The sequence below is a fragment of the Aplysia californica genome, unplaced genomic scaffold (genome assembly GCF_000002075.1).
Source record: "Aplysia californica isolate F4 #8 unplaced genomic scaffold, AplCal3.0 scaffold00843, whole genome shotgun sequence".
Lineage (NCBI taxonomy): Eukaryota > Metazoa > Mollusca > Gastropoda > Aplysiida > Aplysiidae > Aplysia > Aplysia californica.
In genome coordinates, this window is record NW_004798113.1 from 183302 (window position 1) to 203289 (window position 19988).

Sequence of the window (19988 nt, forward strand, 5' to 3'; positions counted from 1 at the left end):
TCACATGACCTTATACAGTTGCGAGCGCCGTAAAACTTTACTGAAACAAATATAATCTTAGGCAGAGACTACTGTATACAGTCAAACTTGGATACTAAATAACATAACAGCTCAGACGGGACGGGCAGTTTTTCTGTTATAAATGAGTCCTGTTATAACCATTATCAAGGGAAACTACCAGTACCATTGCTCCTTCAGCTTACTATATTACTGTATGTTCGGTTACCACAAATCCTTTTCCAGTGGGCTGTTTTGCTGACACTGAGACGGAATCGTTCAGTGACCCCAACACTATGGTGGGGGGAATATTTGGCTGTTGTTATGTCAGCGTTACCATTTTATTATTTCTTTTACAATTACAGCAAGCATTATGTTCTTAGATTCCCTCTTTCTTGGGTTGTTTTTTACGACAGCATCTATCATCTATGGAATGTATACTGGTGTTAATTGGTCGCTTTTAAGGACTAGCGGGCTAACCCAGATTTTGGGGTTCCCAGAAATCTCGATCTTCACCAAAAATGGGCATTGCCCTACCTATAGGAGAAGTTTGGTTTCATTGGTGTATATATTTGTTGAAGGGAGAACTCTCCTTGTCTTTTAAAGAAACTAAACATGGGGCAAAAACTTTACCTTCGATTTTCTCAAAACAACATTTTTCGGGATAGCCCCCTTGTGCTTAAAAGCGACCAATTTAGAAAGCACCAGACACAAGAAATGCGCACTTTTTTCCTTAACTCAACAGCTGAAATATATATATTTTTAGTCAGACTTTATTACAGCCATAACACTTATGGTTAATAGTTGGTTCCTTTTATCCCTTATTTTTCTGCACTGACGAATGAAGACATTTTATAATTCTTTGACAATTCACGTAGTTATTCAGGCTGATGCTGGGTTTTTCAGATTCACACTAAACACCCAGGCCCTACAACTACATAAAAACATTCATTGTACATGTTACAATTTTGTTTTAATCATTACTGAGAAAGATCTGGTTGTCTCTCCAAACTGCGAGTGAGCCCTAATATATGTATATATACGGTACGGGTGTCTTAAGTAAAATTAAGTCATGGTTAATACAGAATTGATTTCAAGGTCAAATCGAAAGTGAAAGTCACATTTCTGATTGCGTCAGTGGTCTGACAGAATTAAAAAGATCACATACTGTAGATTGCTTAAAACAATAATAATTCATAACTGCAAGAATTTTTGTCATATTACCAGTTACCAGTAGTTGTGTCTATTCTTATGTTGAAAGAGAATTTCATATTCAGTACTACACATAAATGTTATGCTTTTTTATGAAAGCAATATATGTGTAATGATGTGGTGGAATCAGGCGGAAGTCAAAATTATGAAATTAGAGAAAACGACATTTTTTCGCTTGTTTGGCAAATTAATTTGAATTTTCTTTTTTTTTGGCCCAACACCTTTTATGTCAATTTAAAAACACATTTCTGTGTTGATCTTTCTGAAAAACGTTGATTAAAGGCAAAAAAATGTAAATATTTTCAGTTTCCAAGACCTCTTAAAGCTTTGGAAGTCCTCAACTTTGTCGGCCATTTTCTCGCTAATTTTATTTCTGAAACCAGCTGGCCCCACCAACTCCAATAGCAAATATCTCGACTTCTATTCAGAATGGATAGGTATTTTTTCAGCAGAAGTAAGATTAACAAACAAGCTTTACTTTAAGATGATACTAATAACTCCACATGTCCAAAAATTGACGAGAGCCTGATTCCACCGTGTCGTGCCACATATGATAATGAAGAGAAGTATTTTCAAAGATTCAGAAACTTAGACTTAGACTGAGAAGAACAGGTTGTGTTGCCTCATTTCTGTCATTGAGTATAGATCTATTGCCTTTCCTATTTATCTTATAACAGGTCCGCCTATGGCATGGAGGGATGTTAAAAATTATTTCTTTTATCTTTATATTAATTTATGTCTTTTAAGGATAAAAAGACCTAAGTTTTAGAAAATAAAAGAAAAATAGAATTAAAATAGGGCCAAAGCGGAAGAAGAGATGAGACCTAAATTTCATGGCCACAGAAAAAACAACAACAATACATTAAATAAAAATTCTCCTCACTGAGAAATCAAACTCAGGTCTCCCACATATATGTGACTGCTACACCACAGATGCCAGTCTGAAGCTATGAGATCTCTGTTCTCACAATTAATGTAAGATACCGTACATGTAATGAATTGATAACCAGTCAGTCAACCAACGCAACGACTTAAAAGCTTTCCCTTTTCCACGGGGTGGTGAAGAATACGGCATTGAATCATTTTATGATTTAGTGAGACTTCTTTCGAGTTATGATTAACAAATTTAGCGTCTGTGAAATGTACAATGCTCAGTTGCAGTTGCCTCTGTCTCAAAGTGGGCCTACATCTTTTATTTCTAGTGCAAGAATTTGTGTCTATCTTTTCAGTATTTCTTTGGAGTTGAATGTGACTGATATAATGAGGCTCTTTGTCAGTAAGAGCACCATCTCAAAATAAAACTTACAAAATATTTACCATTAATTCCATGAAACCAGTACACTGAACATTTATGACAAAATACTAATTTTGTGCTCATACAACTATATAAAACCATAGGCAAGTGAACTGGAAAAATCTTCAATAGTCTTTTTTTGCTTTATGACTTTATGTCCACGTTCAGCTGCACTGACTGTTAGTGTTAGTGTTACTAGCGTCAGAGATTTTTGCTTTGCTTGGAACGCAGATATTTTTAAAAAGTTTTATTGAGAATTTTACGGCACTCACAATTGCATACGGTCATCATATGAACACGCAAGCGGGTATTTGAAAGGGGTAACTGTTACAGTCATTGTAATGATCTTTTTATTTTTATGCGACACTTTGTTGTACATGTGCTTGTATCAAGCTTCAACTTCAAGGATTTTTCTTTTGTCTTTTACTTTTAGTTTTTCTACAAACACAACTGTCTTAGTCTTAGTCTTAGTAGTCAAATGATGATGAACTTTTTAAGGACTCAACTTACACTTCTGTAAGTCTTAAGGTCAAACTGTCACTATCAAGACAGAAAATCAAATTTTATTTTCTTCAGTAAAAATTACTAAAAAGCCTTGTGACAGACTTGAACATAGGTCTATTTAGAAAATGAAACTTGAGGAATTTATGATTGTTCATAAAACGGTTATCCTCTGGGAATTTAGGAGGACTCAAGAATCCTCTGGTGCAGCCTATGATGAACTATGAATACTGGTGGGAGGAGATAAAACAAAATCAAGAAAGCACTTGACCAGGAATGCCACTATCTATCCCCATGATTTTATGCACCCCGCATAATTTAGCAACATTTGATCATTTTTTGTATAATTTCTGATTATTTTCCTACTTTACCATTCTTTGTTAAAATTAAGAGAATCGCATAATTTCACATTTTTGGGCTCAGTTTGCGTAAATTTCAGATTTTTTTTGTGCATAAGACCGCGGGGAAAGCACTAGTATTCACTATGGTTTTGTGAAAAAACCTGAGTGAAAATGTATCAATTTCAATTAGAAACAAATAGTCAGGTAATAGACACAGCTATATACTATATGAGGTTCAACTGAAAGCCTATCGACTGCTTAGTGCATTGCTCTGCCGTACTCAATTTTGAAAAGTGATATTCGTCGCGTCGCCTACAATCCGTTTGGGTACTTTTTACGTCAAAGTCAAAGACAAAAAAACCCACTAGTTTTTATTGTGTTGTTCAGTTGTTCCTATCAAGAATCATGAAAGGCAAGAAAATTGTAAGCCTTGACCATAGCATTAACCCTATCCTTACACCCTTTGTCTTCTTCACATTTTAGAATACTTCTAGTACGAAAATCTCTTTGAAACTTTCAGTATTATTTCTGAATTTCTCAAAAAAATCATTTTGATTGACTGCTATGCCGAGAGTGCGGTTCGGATTAACAAATGAATTTCCTCTTTGGAAAGTGGTGGCACAGAGTTCCCCACGTCGTATGGATACGGTAGTAAAACACCACATACGGATAGGGTTAAACTGCATTTTAATGATGTTGAAATTGAAATTTGCATCTTTGTTGATAGTAGGCCTATATATATAATGATAGAGCTTTGAGAATAGGTGTAAAAATTGAAAATTGTCCAAAGTTAGACTTGAATGGATTACTTGTGACAGCGACGATAATATAGGATGGGAGTCTTCTTACACTACGCTGAGCAGTTGAAAAGCTATCTAAGAATAGTAACCATTCTTCTTGTGAAAACAACAGCAAAACTGCATCTCTTCTTGATGAACCGTCTTGGGTGGATGTCCATCACTTGTTTGTTCACATCACACACAACTCAGACAGGATAAGCAGCACGAAGATTGTAGAGATTTAATTTCAATGTTTTAAGTTTTAGCTGTCCCCGCGGTTTTATGCCAAAAAAAATTATGAGTGCAAACTGAGCCCAAAAATGTGAAATCATGCGATGATGTTAATTTTAACAAAGAATGATAAAGTAGTAAAATAATCAGAAATTATGCAAAAAATGATCAAATTATGCTAAATTATGCGGGGTGCATAAAACTATGGGGACAGTTAGATTTAGTTGTTTTTTAGTTTTTAATTTTAGTGTGGGCTCCAGCACATTATATCACTCTATTTCCTCACATGCTTTGTGGAAAAAGTGCTTTAATTTTGTTGTGCCATGATGGTCACATATTTATTTTCATTGTCCTCCACTTTGTCATTTTTAGCCTCTTATGATCCCCCCCCCCCCACCCCTTTGCCCCCACTATGTATATGTTGAGAACATTTTAACTGTAAACCTCAAGATTTTTTCGACAATAAAGGATACAAACAAAATTTCTTTGATTTCAGTCTTCACATTTTTAAGATGTGGTACAGATCTACGTCATGTTAATTAATTCATATAGTCACTGTAGCAAGAAAAATAATGATCTCCATTTTGACCCTCAAGTCAAGCAAAAAAAAAAAGGACTTTATTTCTTGCAACACTTTTAAGGACAAGCGGGCTAACCCAGATTTCGGGGGTATCTAGAAATTTTGATCTACACCAAAAGTGGGCATTGCCCTACCTATAGAAGTTTGGTTTCATTGGTGTGTATATTTGTTTGGTTATAAGTTTAAAAATAGAGAAAACTCTCCTTGTCTTTTTATTTTAAAGAAACTGAACAAGGGGCAAAAACTTTATCCTCAATTTTCTTAAATCAGCATTTTTTGGGATAGCCCCCTTGTGCTTGAAAGCGACCATATTATTGTTGAAGAAAGATAAGCAACTCCACCAATAACTATTGTTTTCGTGGGGCTTCTCGTCATCTAGAGTAGAGGTGCGGTGTTCGCCTCTCAATAGGTCCTGGGTTCGAAACAGAAAAATGTTCATCTCTTAAAAAGGCAAAAAATCCTTTCACCTCCTTTCATGCTCTCCGTAACCATGTTCTGTTCTCTGCTTTTGTCTCCACTTTTTACCCCCTCTTCTGGGCTCTCGACTCTTTCTGCTGCCTTTCTACATTGTACATAATATGTACTTCTACTGCTACTCGTTGACTCCTTACCCTCCTTACCGTTGTCTTTCAGTCACATCCCTGATCTTAGTATTCTTAAATTCTTAAGGTAGGTAAGATCGAACACCTAGCCTTCTCAGATAAGGGTGAAAAAATATTGGAGGTTCTGTACTGTACATTAAAGATCCCTTGGTGGTCCAAAAATCGAAAAAAAGAGTAGGGTTCGGCCCCCACCATGGCAAAATTCAAAATTAATTCCTGAAAAACTTAAAATGTTTCATGATAATGCGACCCACGCGCTCATAATCATTTAACTTATAACCTTGCGAGCACAACAAACACTCACCAAATTTTTAGTAGATAAAAATATTGTTCTGCTCTGTCAAAGTGTCCAATGAGATTACTCAACTATTTATAATAATACTCATACTCATAGCAATGGTGTTAGTGTTATGCTTATACCCATGCAAGTTTAAGAAATACGTCAGCTTCCTTTTGGTTGTAAAAACATTGCAAGGGTTGAAAATTAATAATAGTATTGATGAAGTACTGTCGACTAACTTCATTGTTTAAAAAAGAGGGACTCTTCCCCCCTGAAGGTAAATGTTCAAGACACTAGTTAGTCCACTCTGCTTGTGTTGATCTCTCGTTTTGTTCATCTTATTATTCTCGGGTGCCAGCACTTCTTCTTTACACTGAAAATTTACAGCACAGGTCCCAACGGTTAAGTTGAACTTGGGAGGAGTTGATTTTTTTTCACTCCCCCCCACATCAACTCATCATCCATACATACAATAATACTCAAATGGTAGCATTTACTTTTATTAAGGACAAGCGGGCTAACCCAGATTTCGGGGGTCTCCAGAAATCTTGACCTACACCAAAAGTTAACATTGCCCTATCAATAGAAGTTTGGTTTCATTGGTGTGTATGTTTTGCTTGGTTATAGAGAAAACTGTCTTTTAAATGAAACTGAACAGGGGGCAAAAATTTTACCTTTGATTTTCTCAAAACAGCAGCTTTTGGGATAGCCCCCTTGAGTTTAAAAGCGACCACATGTAAATGGTATGGTAGTAAGAAAGTTCACTATCAACATAAGCGTTACGTAACCCTAACAACAGTGTGTTGTTCCCATCAGTCTTGCTTATGGTAAGTAGGCCTACTAAGTACTGGGTGTATAAAAAATTTTTTTTAAAATGTGCGTTTCTGAGCCTCCACAATACGCTACCTTAGAAAATTACAAGTTTTATTTGACTTTTGGACGGTTTCGAGTTACTAAACCATGAGGTCAGACACCAAATGTTCTATCTGCTCTTAGTATCAAAATCATAAAAAATAAAAAATACTTTGGGAGTCGTTTATCCAGATATAAAAATAAATAACATTTGTAAAAGCTTCACATAGTGAAACAAAATTTTTTTCGGCAAATTTCTCATAACTAGGTACTGAGCAGATAGAACTTTGTCATTTTAGGGTTGCGAATAGAGGTCGTGGCTGCAATAGTAAAATAACTTTGCACTATCACTAACAAATAAGTCAGAAATATTGGATCAAGTTTTAACCCTATGCGTACGCCCTAGGGTCATTTTGCACCCCCGAGGTTGTACTCTTCACATTTTAGAATACTTCCAGTACGAAGATCTCTTTGGAACTTTCAGTAGGCTATTTCTCAAAAAATCATTTTGACAGACTGCTATGCAAAGCGTACGGATCGGATTAACGAGTAAATTTCCTCTTTGGAAAGTGGTGGCACAGAGTTCCCCACGTCATATGGATACGATAGTAAACAAGGCCTACGGATAGGGTTTAGGGATATCTGAATAATACCACTGGTCTAGTGTCCATCTGGGTAGACTTTTCCAACAATTTAGATCATTTAGGAGGTGGGCTGCTTACTGCCTCAACCTTATGTGCTGACTTGACTCGAGCTTACCAAAGTTTTGTGAAAAAAGATCCTCGTGCATAATCCGAGAAATCATCATCACCATGTCTTTCCCATCCTGGAACAGGGTATAGGCTAAAGAAAAACACTTTCCCCATTTCCTGAGCCAGCCTAGCCTCTTGATATTGTTCCACGTCCGTGTCAATTTTTCTGTACTGCTAGTATCCTTTAACTACTTGAGTTGAGATCCAAAAAAATACTAAAATTATTTGAAAAAGAACTTGAGTCGACTAGACATCTTTTGCCATTAGGTCCAATCAGCAGATCAAGATCTTATATTATAGTTGTAAATTCGTGTAAGAAGACACGAGTGTTGCGTCGTCGTCGTCCACTTTCACCAAAGCCAAACACAGCAAATTATGACTTAGATTTTATTTTAAGAAAAATAAAAATGTGGCACAAAACACTTTCTCATAAAACTCATCTCTCTCTAAAGTCACATGTGAGCTCACCACAAGCAAGGAATAACATAGACCATTACCCTACAGAGTATTCAAAAACTTTCAGCTAGATTACCTACTGGGATAGTGTGATCAGCTGAATGTTTGCAAAGAGAAGTAAAAACTGAAGGAAGTACGTACTGAAACAGTAACTCTAAAGTAAAGTAAGGAAGGGAAAAGTAAGTACTTGAGACATGACCGCCTGTTGTGAAATCTGCACCAGTCAAAATTAAAGTAAGCTTTGACTGTGCTGCAGTAATTACTTTGCTAAGACTTGACATTCATGCTGACAGCACAGTGGTGTCTGTGAATTTCTTTCCCCAGCTTTAGCTTCAAATCATTCACTACAACTATTACAATCCTTGAGGGGACTTTCTCCCTTCAAACATGAAAAAGCTGGGTCACAACGGGGTCACTGCTTTTCTCAGGCATCAAAAAGAAATGTGTATGCATGACTTTACAACACAAAAAAAGCTAAATAACCGTTAAAACTTTCAAGAGGCAGTAGAATATAACTAGAAAATGTAACCACAGTCCAGAGCTTGCAACTTCTTTTGATATCTCTCCCCCACCCCCCTCCCAATTCCTAATTATAAAAACCAAAACTACAAAATGGTACTGCATGCGATAGATATCATGTACTGAAAGAGTGGCTACGTCGTCTGCTTCTAAAAATTAGAAGTAAATTCTGAAAAGAAGGTCACACATAGTAAGATGAATTCAACTTTTTATTCATTACATAAAAGATGGTTTGAACAGGAGAGGAGAAATGGATCATGCTCGTGTGGTCCCATCCTCCCCGTGCACAGCAATGGCAGCACACGACAACAACCCCAGGGCCTAGATAGATAGAGCAAGAGAGAGAGAGACAGAGAGAGAGAGAGAACGTCAGCTCGTCGTCAATTCCACTAGAAAGAGAAAAAGAGAAGCTTATGCAATATTTGACAATACCCATTAGGAAAATCAAATTAAAGAAGAAAAAAAAAGAAACAAAAAACAAATTTTTAAGAAAACAAGAGAGAAAAAGAGGAAAAAAACCCAACCAATTTTACGACAAAAATCAAATGACACTTGGTACAAGAGCTCTGGAGAAGACATATGTAAGTACTGTTCAACAAGGAAAGACAACAGATAGCTGAACATTTTTTCAAACGTGTTGGAAGAAAGAGGAGAAGGGGGTGGCGGGCGGGCGCGTGGCCAGATAGGCAGGAAAGGTGGTGGTGGTGGTGGTACAATTTGGAAATCTACACAACAGTTTCAGTATGGTAATACAGAAAAAAGTTTTACAAAGCTACACAACAAAAGAGAAGAAAAAAAAAGATTTAAAAATTGACTCAGATCTATAGATATAATAATGGAACAACCAATAGAGAGAGGCCCCCAACCACACGTGTGCCCGTGTCCGTTCTGTGTCACTTGGAAAGACAGGACCACAACAGAATCACACACACCACAGTTTGATTTAGAGAGAAAGTTTCTTTTGTTTTCCCCATTCACACACGCAGGCACGCACGCACGGCAGGCAGGCAGACCCACAAGTAACCAGTCTACACAACACACACACACATAACAATACCAGTATGGTAAACACACAGGAATACTCAAAAATGATTCAGTTGACAGGAGCTGCTCAAAAACGCTAACTGACGACGATGTCCCCTCTGTCGAGTATAAAAAGGCTTTTCCCATCATGGACATTAGTTAAATAAAGAGATCCATCAGTCACAAGACAAAATGCAAGAGTATAATAAGGAATTTAAGTATGGAACAATTAATGGCATCAACTCATTATTACTTAAGGCAATTGAAGAAATGGATCTGAGACTGCAGTTTCCAAAAGGGAATGTAATGATTTGGTGACCTATAGAGACACCTAGAGTGTCCTTTTGTGAGTTTCTTTGGGATGCAAAAACAATTAACCTAAACCGGATTAATTCAAATTTTTTTTTTTTAAAGAAAAAAAAAAAAAGAAAGGAAAAGGAGGATTAAACCCAAACAGGAAAAAATGCCAACAAAGTAATGAGCAATGACCAACAAACGAAATCTGAACTTGAAAAAAAAAATTATTATAATACATGCTCATTGTACTATTTGCATAGACTTTTTTTTTTTCCTTCTCTGATGCAACGAGAGACATCACTTCTTGGGTGCTGTGCAAGGAACACAGAGACCAGTTACTTGTTAACGTTTCAGAACTTGGTGAGGGAGGGGGGAATTTTTCCACTAGCCAACAACAGCTTGATCATCAGATTGTACAAAAAACAAAAAAAACATGGGCCTGTGAGAAAGGCAAGCTTGCCCCCACCATCTCCTGCAGCCATGTCAATGTGAGACAGTCTCTACTCGCTCGATCAAACAGAGGAGGAGGGGGGTCAGACAAACAACCTATGTGTGTGGCACCATGCCGCGGGATCAGGCCCTCGTCAAGTTTTACGCGTATACAGTTTTTTTTTTACATGTATAGCGAGTTACTAGGAATGGATACCACAATCTTAACGGGGGAAGGGGGATGATACCCATCTATCTTGAATAGAAGTCGAGCTCGAGCTACTTGTCACTGAAGTAGGTGATGGTCGCCTGGAGTCAGTGGTAAAAAATTTAGCGAGAACACGGCTGCCAAAATTCGGCGTATTTGAAAACTGAAGCGTCCTTGCTTTAATCAATGTTTTTCCCTAAAATCATTAAAGAATTGTTTTTAATTGGCAAAAAAAATTTTTTTTTTTAAATAAGGTGTTGAGCCCAAAATGATTAATTCAATAATTGTCAAACGGCCAGAAAAAAAGACCTTTCCGATTTCACAATTTTGACGAACGGCCGATTGCACCAAGATGCCACACACATAATACAGCAGCACAGTGCAGGCACCGACTACTTTTGGACCAAAATGTCTTGAGATCAGCCTGTAATCTGCTGAGAAAATTACACCACTTTTACTTGCAGATTCAAGGGAACAATTGTGGTTGAGCATTATAATATTTTCAAAACGTTGCCTCCATATTTGAACCAAAATTCAAACTTGTAAAAAAAAAAAAAATAATAATAAAAGACAAAAAAACCCTTCAGCTTGCATTTTACAAAATTGGCAGGGGACCTGAGATGGACAATGGTCAAGCATGCCCATCCACACACTCACGTACCATGGAGATATCACAACATATCCACAAAAGTCATACATACACATGTACACAATGAATTTTAAATAACGGAGACAAACACAGGATGAAAAATGTGTGACAACCTGGATGACGATGACTGTTTAACATTGTGTGAGGATGAAATTTGTAATATGATATGATAGAGGAGGGATGGGATGGGATGTGGGGGAGGGGGGGGGAATGGGGCGGCGGAAAAAGGAGTGCGTCTTTTCTTTCCAACTCTTTTTTTCTTTGCTTGCCTGGATGTCTTAAGTGTCGTGACAATTGCAGTTGTGAGAGATAAGTTTGGGGCACAACGGACTGTCAGGTCAGCCTTACATCGGGGGGGAAAAATGTTGCCCCGCGTCCAACGTCCGTCTCATAGGCTCGTCAATATATATTATGCTCTTACACAACCTGACAAAAAAAAAAAGTAAACCGAGGGGAATAATGGACCATTCCGTGAAAACCGACACCTGCATTACACGTGTTACTTTTCACAGAAAGGTCGATATATACAGGACTGCCCGCTGCTGCTGCATGTCTATGTCGGGCACAAATCTAAACAATACGTCTACAGGTGACTACACCGGCTTCAAAATGTCTACGCAAATAAATCTAAATTTAAGTCAGAAGCCAGGATGTCCTTAGGCAATTGAAAGGGGGGAGGGAAAAAAAGCTGCGAGAAATTATCAACAAATGCTCTATTCTAAACCAATAAATAAAAAAGGGGGGCGGGAAAAAAAAAAAGAAGAAGAGAAAAATAAATTAATTAAAAAATAAACCAACCCATAAAAACTAAAACTTTGTATGCATTAAAGCGTCGTTCTCAAAAGTGTCCGCAATATATATACTGTTCAAATATTTACACCATGGTAATATAAAACTGACCCAATAAGTACAGATGTGCCCTAGTGTTACGCACCAACAGCAACCAATTGAGACCGATCTCCCATCCTGTGATTTATGTACAGTTTGCAAGTTTTTTTTGTAGAGAATTGGTTACTTTGGAGCAGCCTTGAAATGAAAACATGGGCGCAAAAAAAAAAAAAAAAAAAGAGTTCCTCACTTAAGTGTAGTCGAACCATGGAAAAGAATTCTCGGTTCGACAACGCAGGTGACGAAACGCACAGGTAAGCCAACACACATTTTTTTTTTTAGTATGTGCAGTTTTTCTTTTCCTTTTTTACACACAATAAATTAAAAACTTAACCATTCAACTGGCAAATCCAACGTTCATACTCTACACAAAGGGGGAGGGAAATTAAATGGATATTTATATTATGAAACGATCTCTATTTACAGAAAATGGTGGGAGGTTGGGGGGGGTCGGAAGATGAAACTGCAAATACGAAATTGTGTATTGAGGAAAGACTGCAACCATAACTCCATGTACACACAAACAAACACACCCAGTGAAAAAAAAAATAATTAAAAAATGAATGGGCCAGCACAGAGCCAACTGAAACGACCTTAACCAGGCAGCAGAAAGGTATTATGTCATCTTGACCATCGTCAGCCATTGCCGACGGCAACTACCCCAAACCTCCTACCACCAATAGACATCACGAAGTCATGACCGTACGGTAGATTGGGGGGGGGGGCGTCTTTACGCTATGGGAGGGTGGTGGGGGATGGGGGTTGGAAAAGACACACTCCTTTTGAAAGCAGGACCACCAAAGTTGTATCATCATGTAGTAGTAGTAGTAGTAGTATCTTCCGTGAGAACCGTAGTCCGCGCCATGTGTGCTAGATGTCGAGAGGGGGACGGGGTCGGGTGGGGGGATGGGGAGGGGAGAATCGGAGGAGAGCACCTTGTGTGTCCGAGTGTCAGCGGCGGCCCTGCTGGGACATCCCGCCGCGTGGGCCCAGATTGGGAGACCCGCGCATGTCCTGTCGGCCGAATCCTCCGTTCTTCATGCCTCCGCCTCCGCCAGAGCCTCCGCGGCCGCCCGGCCCTCCACTGCCGCCGTACGGGGGGCCCGAGCGGCCCATTCCCTGGCCACCCATGTTCCCGCCTCGGGACATGCCCCCGCGACCGCCACGCATGCCGTCGTTGATCCGTGGCTTTTTCTCCTCCACGTTCAACCGGTGCTCGCCGTTGTACTTGATTCCATCATTAACCTGGGATGGGAGAGAAACAAAAAATTTTGAGTTCTGAGAACTGAGAAGGAAATCAACTTGACGCGGGAGTTAGTGTTGGGGGAGGGAGGGAGTGGGAGGGGTGTTATACAGCGTCTGCAACTGCATAAGGCCATATGAGAGCACCAGACACATTTAACATCCAGTTTTTTTTTTCGTAGGAGTTTTACAGCACTTTCAACACAATAAGGTCATATAAGTGCCAAAGAATAGATGTGTTACAAGAGAGTAACATACACAAAAAAGGAGGAGGAGAGAGGACGACAAACGATTGATAGGAAAGAAGGAGCAAACCACACCAGAGCACCCGCCAACCACCCAGTTTCATAACACGTGCGACAGCAACAGTAACAAACCAGACAACACAAGCGTGGCAACAACCAAAGAAAAGGGAATTGAGTGGCTCAGACAAAAAAAATGACGTCATTCCATCAGTCAGACGCAACTTACAACCATCACTGCCACTGAATTTCCAAAACTTCTCATTGGCACAGAACTACGTATACAATACGAGCATAACATTCCGAAACAGATACTATTTCTTATGTTGAACGATACAATGGAAAGAGAAAGAATATGAAAATCCCGTTATCCATAGAAAAAATTGCCCTGTGTCTTTTCAACACACCAGATGAACACGCAGAGTCACACCTAACAGGGTTAAAAGATGGCTTTCACAAGTAATCCTACTTGCTTTCACGGAGAGGGGATAAGACAAAAACTGGCACACATATGTTACCATACCCGCAAACAACAGGCCTCCGGAAAAGTTCCGAAGGGCAGTTGGAAATAATCACCCTTTACTTTCCTCTCTATTACGACATTGTCGATAAGACAACGAACGGAGCACAAATTGCAAAGAAACGTCGTCTTCCCATAGGAGGGGAGCAAATGGAAAAATTATTCTACTGAGAAAAAGTCCAGTCTACAGCTTCACCCCCCTTTGGTAGCTGCTCAGAACATGGTTGACGTCATTCAACAGTCAGTCGCAACTTACAAGCATCACAGCAACTACCAAATCAAATTCGTAATCCAAATATGGTGTAAGGATGACGGTTCCACAACAAAGTGCGGAAGATTAGAGGTGTTACAAAAAAGAGCAACAAACACACACCCAAAAAAAAAAAGAAAAAGGGAGAGATACGGACAATAGATGTTTGATAGGAAAGAACAGGAAAGAACTCAAGAGCACCTGCTAACCACCCACAAAAGAAGTCTGATCTATGAGAAATTCACATTAAGTTCCAAATGGCAGCTGGAAATGGTCACAACAGCAGCATATAAATTCAGAAGAAAACTGAGTAACAATATGTATACAGCACACTCCAGTGTTTTCGGTAACAAATGCAGGTTATAGATTCCATTGTGATTTTTGTCAGTGCCTTTCCTCCACACGCCCAAATATCCTTACTTTCCTTTCTATTGTAACACTGTCCATAAACATCCAGGCACAAATCACATGGGTTCATAAAACATCCGTCTTCTCAAAGAAGAAAAAGGGAGCAAAGAATAAATTACTCTTCAAGAAACAGTAGAAGCCAGTCCACAGCTTGACTTCGTTTTAGTTTTAGTAAGTGTTGGCACTTGCAACACAAAAAGGTCATATATAAGCCGAAGATTTAGAAGTGTTACTAGAGAGTAACAAACACAAAATAAAAGGAGGGGAAATAAGGATGATAGGTGTTAGGAAAGTAGGAGCAAACTACATGAGAGCACCCACTCAGCTTGACGTCCCTTTGGTAGCTGCTCAGAATAAGGTTGACGTCATTCAACAGTCAGTCGCAACTTACAGACACCACAGCAACTACCAAGACAGGACATCTACAAGGAAATCCCATTTTTTAAATTTTGGCAAGTTTTACGTACGTCACTTGCAACACAATATGGTCACTTCAGTGTCGAAGATATAAAACTTTACATAAGAGCAACAAACACACACACAAAAAAAGGATATCATGACGATAGATGTTTGATGGGAAAGAAGGAGTAATAAACCACACCAAAGCAGCCGCCAAAAATTCCCAGACAATGGGTGATGTATTCTAATGAAAATAAAGAAAACAAACTTTCATATGACTATGACCCGCTTCATAATTACAGAAACTTACCTTTATTGTCAAAATCTGTTTCACAGTTTCAGGACTTTCAAAAACCACGAATCCGAAGTTCTGTTGAGGAAACAAAACAATGCAATGAATGTCAAAGTTTTGATAGTTTTAGGAAGTGTTTTACTGCACTTGCAACACAAAGAGGTCATATAACAGCCGAAGATTAGGTGTTACAAGAGAGTAACAAACATAAAAAAGGAGGAGAGATAAGGGCGACAGATGTTTGAAAGGAAAGAAGGAGCAGACAACACCAGAGCGCCTGCCAACCACCCACCGTCAAAGTTTGACGCACCCACAACAACGCCACTTCCTTCATTGCTTTGGGGACAGGGAAGAGGCATGTCGACACAATAATGGCCATACCGTGCGGATAGATAATACGGACAGATGGACAGAACACAGAGGAAGAAAAGAAGTAGGACCTAGTAGTGGGTCCTTCCTTATCAGCATGAACTTCATCGTCCAAGCCAAAAAAAAACAAACAGTAAAAATCTACAAACAAAAGAAAGACCAAAAACTGAAATTTCATAAATCAGCTGAGAATACATCACATATTTACCAGAAAGCCCGTAAAACACTTCAGGGTTCAAATGACACCCTGATCTTCAACAGGCAGCATTCAATACTTATGAAGTCTTCACAAAAAAAATTTGTAAGCACAATCCTACAGAACACAACTGTGAAACAGCTTTCAAACCTACTAACTCATCATTCCTCCTCGTTCAGAAAAGAAGAAAATGTCTTTAACCCTATCCGTACGTCGTGTTTTACTATCGTATCCACACCACCTTTGGGGAACTCTGTGCCACCACTTTCAAATTTACTCGTTAATCCGATTAGTACGCTTTGCATAGCAGTCTGTCAAAATGATGTTTTGAGAAATACTGAGAGTTTCAAAGAGACCTTCAGACTAGAAGTATTCTAAAATGTGAAGAATACAACCCCGGGGATACAAAATGACCCCAGGATGTACAGATAGCGTTACAAGACAAAAATTAAAACAGATCTACTTACCGGGAGTTTTCCTCCTCCACTCTTCGTGTTTATCCTCAACTCTTCAACTTTGCCATATTCTGCAGAGAAACAAAGAACAGATAAGTTCATAGTCCTTTTTTTCTATATTTTCCAAATCCACAAGCAAATCATCACATGTCTTTCAAAGCTGGGAACAGGCAAAACAAGTACGTGTGGGGGAAAAACAACACAACCCACAACACACAGAAGACTAAACATATAGCACAATTACAAGCAGGTACACGCATGCATTTCTCCAAGTTTCAATAAATCAGAAATCAAGCCTGAATCCTCCAAAAGAATCCCTTCGACTTACGTTTCCTGTTTCTTGTAGGACATGACTGAAATCCCACAGATTCCACCCTGCAGCTACCAGTGATGCTACACAAAAGGTCTTTTTCAAAAAGCTTTAGTAAGAGTTTTACAACACTTGCAACATAATAAGGTTGTATGAGTACCGAAGATTAAAAGTGTTACAAGAGAGTTTGTTTGTTTTAGTAGAGGTTTAACGGCACTCGCAACTGCATAAGGTCATATGAGCGCCAGAAGATTCGAGGTGTTACAAGAGAGTAACAAACATAAAAAAGAAGAAGGGGAGATAAGGACGATAGATGTTAGATAGGAAAGAAGAAGCAAAGCACACCAGAGCACCCGCCAACCACCCAAACACTGGGTCTACAAGTTCAAAATGTGTGCGTGTGTGTGTGTATGCGCACGTGTGCGTGTGTGTTCTTACTTTACTATAAACTAATAAGCGCAAGCAAAACTCACGTTCAAAGAACTCCTTCAACTCTCGTTCCGTGATGTTCAGGGGCAAGTTTCCGACAAACAATTGCTGGCGATCAGAGTATTTGGTGCCACCAGCACTGTTGGACCTGCGCCCGTTTACACTTTCGTTGTCTCCGTCACCGTCACCGCGGCTCATACTGTTCCTGTCACGGTCGGCATATCGATCACGGGGAGCTCTGAAACACAAAAGAATGTTAATATTATAGAACCTTTTAGTTTTAGTAAGTGTTTTACAGCATTAGCAACACAATAAGGTCAAATAAGCGCAGAAGATTAGAGGTGTTACAAGGGAGTAACAAACACTAAAAAAAGAAGGAGGGGAGATAAAGACAATATATGTCCGATAGGAAAGAAAAAGCAAACCACACCAGAGCACCCGTCAACCACCCACATAGAACCTTTATGGGATATCTAATTTTTAATTGTGTGTGTGTGTGTGTGTGTCTGTGAGAATGACAATTCTATTACATGTTTGTTGGAGTCACGAGACATGATTCTAATTTCTTCTGCTAAATACGAAAAAAAGTGCTAGTATTATTACAAACACAACTTAAAAAACTACCTGGCAAGCTGAAAATTTCTTAACATTTTTAATACTATGCAGATCTCTGTAAAGTTTTCATGACTTCATATCAGAAACAATATTAACCCTTTCCTAGCGCTGGTACGCCAGTGAGGGGAAAGAACTGTATTATCAAGCAGAAAAAGGCAGATATTTTAACCAGTGAGGGGAAAGAACAGCAATATCAAGCAGAAAAGAAAAAGACAGAAATGTGTACAACAATATCATCAGTCAATGGAACACAAGCTTTATAGCATGCTGTATGTATTTCCTACCTCTGTGGCCTCTGTGCCTGGGGGGCCTGTGTGGGAATGCCTTCTGTCTTGGCAGGCTCCTGGCGCACTTGGGGCGGCTTGCTCACGTGGCTGGCGGCCGGGGCGGGGAAAGACTGTGCTTGTGGGGCAGATCCACCCGCGGGGTTCTTGCTGGCTAGCGCAGCCCACGTAACCGGCTTGCGTTCTGGGAAGGGGGGGAAGCGAAAAAGTCTCAGGCATTGCACAATAATTAGTCGAAATTGTTAGACATCCACTAATTACCAACGACAGTGTCATAATAATTTTAAAATCGCAAGATGGAGAAGCAGTTTTTTTTAGTATACTTTTAGTAGAGTTTTTACGGCCATCGCAACTGCATAAGGTCATATGAACGTCAGAGGGAAGTAAGGGATGGTTGTATAGTTAACCCTAACTCTGGCAAGGGCCGATTAGATCGGCCCATTTCCTGCCATGAAACTGGCAGGGCCGATCTCATAGGACCATATAGTAAACTGCTGCTTCTGCCTTCCAACTAAATATTTGGGGGTTCCTAAAGTGATTTCTGATTGGCTAAAAGGCTAACCTCCAACCAATCAGAATATTTCTACCATTCTGGCTTAGGAGAAGAGTATTTTGTTTTCAAAACAGAGGGATGTTTTGAAAGCTTGTTGATCAGGTCACAAGCCACTAATGCCAGTGTAGATCTATCACTTGTGTGGGTCTAAAATGGCCAAAAATCGATCTTTTTTGGATACATTTGAAAGTGAATTGACTAGGGAAAGTAATTCAGACACTGTTAGTGGTGGATTTATTGGTGTTCAGTCAAGATTGGGATTAGATCTGACAGACAATGGGGATACATGTACCAGTTCTCATCCTGCCCCAACTTCTTTCAAATGGAACACTAGATCCTACTACTTTGGGAGTCTAATAGGGGCAGAAAAAGGAGAGCTATAGAGTAAAGTAGGTTCCTTTTGCTATACTAATTATTACAGACTACCAGCAGATTGCTGAAAACCACATGGTTGTACTTAGAGTGTTTTTATGTTGAGTTTGGTATAAAATTAGCGAGTATCAGCTGCGCTCGAAGCAGACCACATGACAAATTGAAACAGTCATAACTCTTTACCTGTTCTTCTCAAACCTATAAAACTACACATTTTCTGAAAGGTAATTGAAAAACCCATATTTCTGCTATCTCACATTTTTTATAACAAGAAATACATTAGATTGGTGAATATGCTAATGAGCATGTAAATTTTTTATGTCAGCCATCTTGGATTTCAAAGTTACATAACCCCTTGAAAATAAACTAAAATCATATGTTCAATGGCAAAATATAAAAGTTCATTCAATTCTTTCAGAAAATATATACTTTTGTAGGGTTTTTATTTGATACAAGTCCATAAATTTGATTGGTAAAGCATGTGCACGTTTTGGTTGACTGGCCCTGCCATTCCTGTTGAAACCACTTGCCAGAGTTAGGGTTAAATACTTTGAACACGTGGTCATTAGACCCTGTTTGCTTATTTTACTAAAGAGTTTTACGGCACTTGCAACAAAATTAGATCAAAAGGAGCGCTAAAAATCAACAGGTTACAAGAGAGTAACAAACCCAACCAAAGGAGAGATATGGACAATAGATGTTTGATAGATAAGGCACAGTTATGAGCGTGACATGATGAATCAGCCCATTTACCCTTCTACTGTGCTTGAACGAGAAATGTCCCCCCTTTGGGAATGGCCTAAAGACACTACAGTCGGAGGAAAAAAGGAGCAAACCACACCAGAGCACCCACCTTCTATGTACCGTTCCAATTTTAGTATATAATACGTACAGCGTGAACACTTAAAAAATCAAATCTTACCCAGAGGGGGGTCAGAAAACTCTGGCTGTGGTGGCTCTGGCGCAGGGGAGGGCTTGGGCTCCACTTTCTGTTCAAACTTCTCCTCGGACGGGGACACTTCCTCCGGCAGGCCGCTGTCGGCGTTGCTCGGGGTGCTGTCCCCCTCGGCCTTGGGAGCCTGGGGTGGGGTGGAGACGATGGCTGGGGCCGGCTCGGGTGTCTTCAGGGCCTCCACCTCGTGGCTGGTGCCGTTGCTGGGAG

The 19988-nt window shown here is 39.3% G+C and overlaps 1 protein-coding gene across 2 annotated transcripts in view; it reads right to left on the reverse strand.

Annotated features, from left to right (window-relative positions):
- Window positions 1-7794: 7794 nt before the first annotated feature.
- Window positions 7795-19988, reverse strand: part of LOC101851536 (ras GTPase-activating protein-binding protein 2) — a 48070-nt gene continuing 35876 nt past the window's right edge. For both annotated transcript variants that reach the window (XM_005110030.3, XM_005110032.3), the window contains exons 6-11: window positions 19749-19981; window positions 17902-18085; window positions 17047-17240; window positions 16276-16334; window positions 15262-15321; window positions 7795-13135 (exon numbers count right to left, since the gene is read on the reverse strand). In XM_005110030.3, the coding sequence (XP_005110087.2) occupies window positions 12842-13135; window positions 15262-15321; window positions 16276-16334; window positions 17047-17240; window positions 17902-18085; window positions 19749-19981 (1024 nt within the window). In that variant the 3' untranslated portion in view covers window positions 7795-12841. The remainder of the gene's footprint in view (window positions 13136-15261; window positions 15322-16275; window positions 16335-17046; window positions 17241-17901; window positions 18086-19748; window positions 19982-19988) is intronic.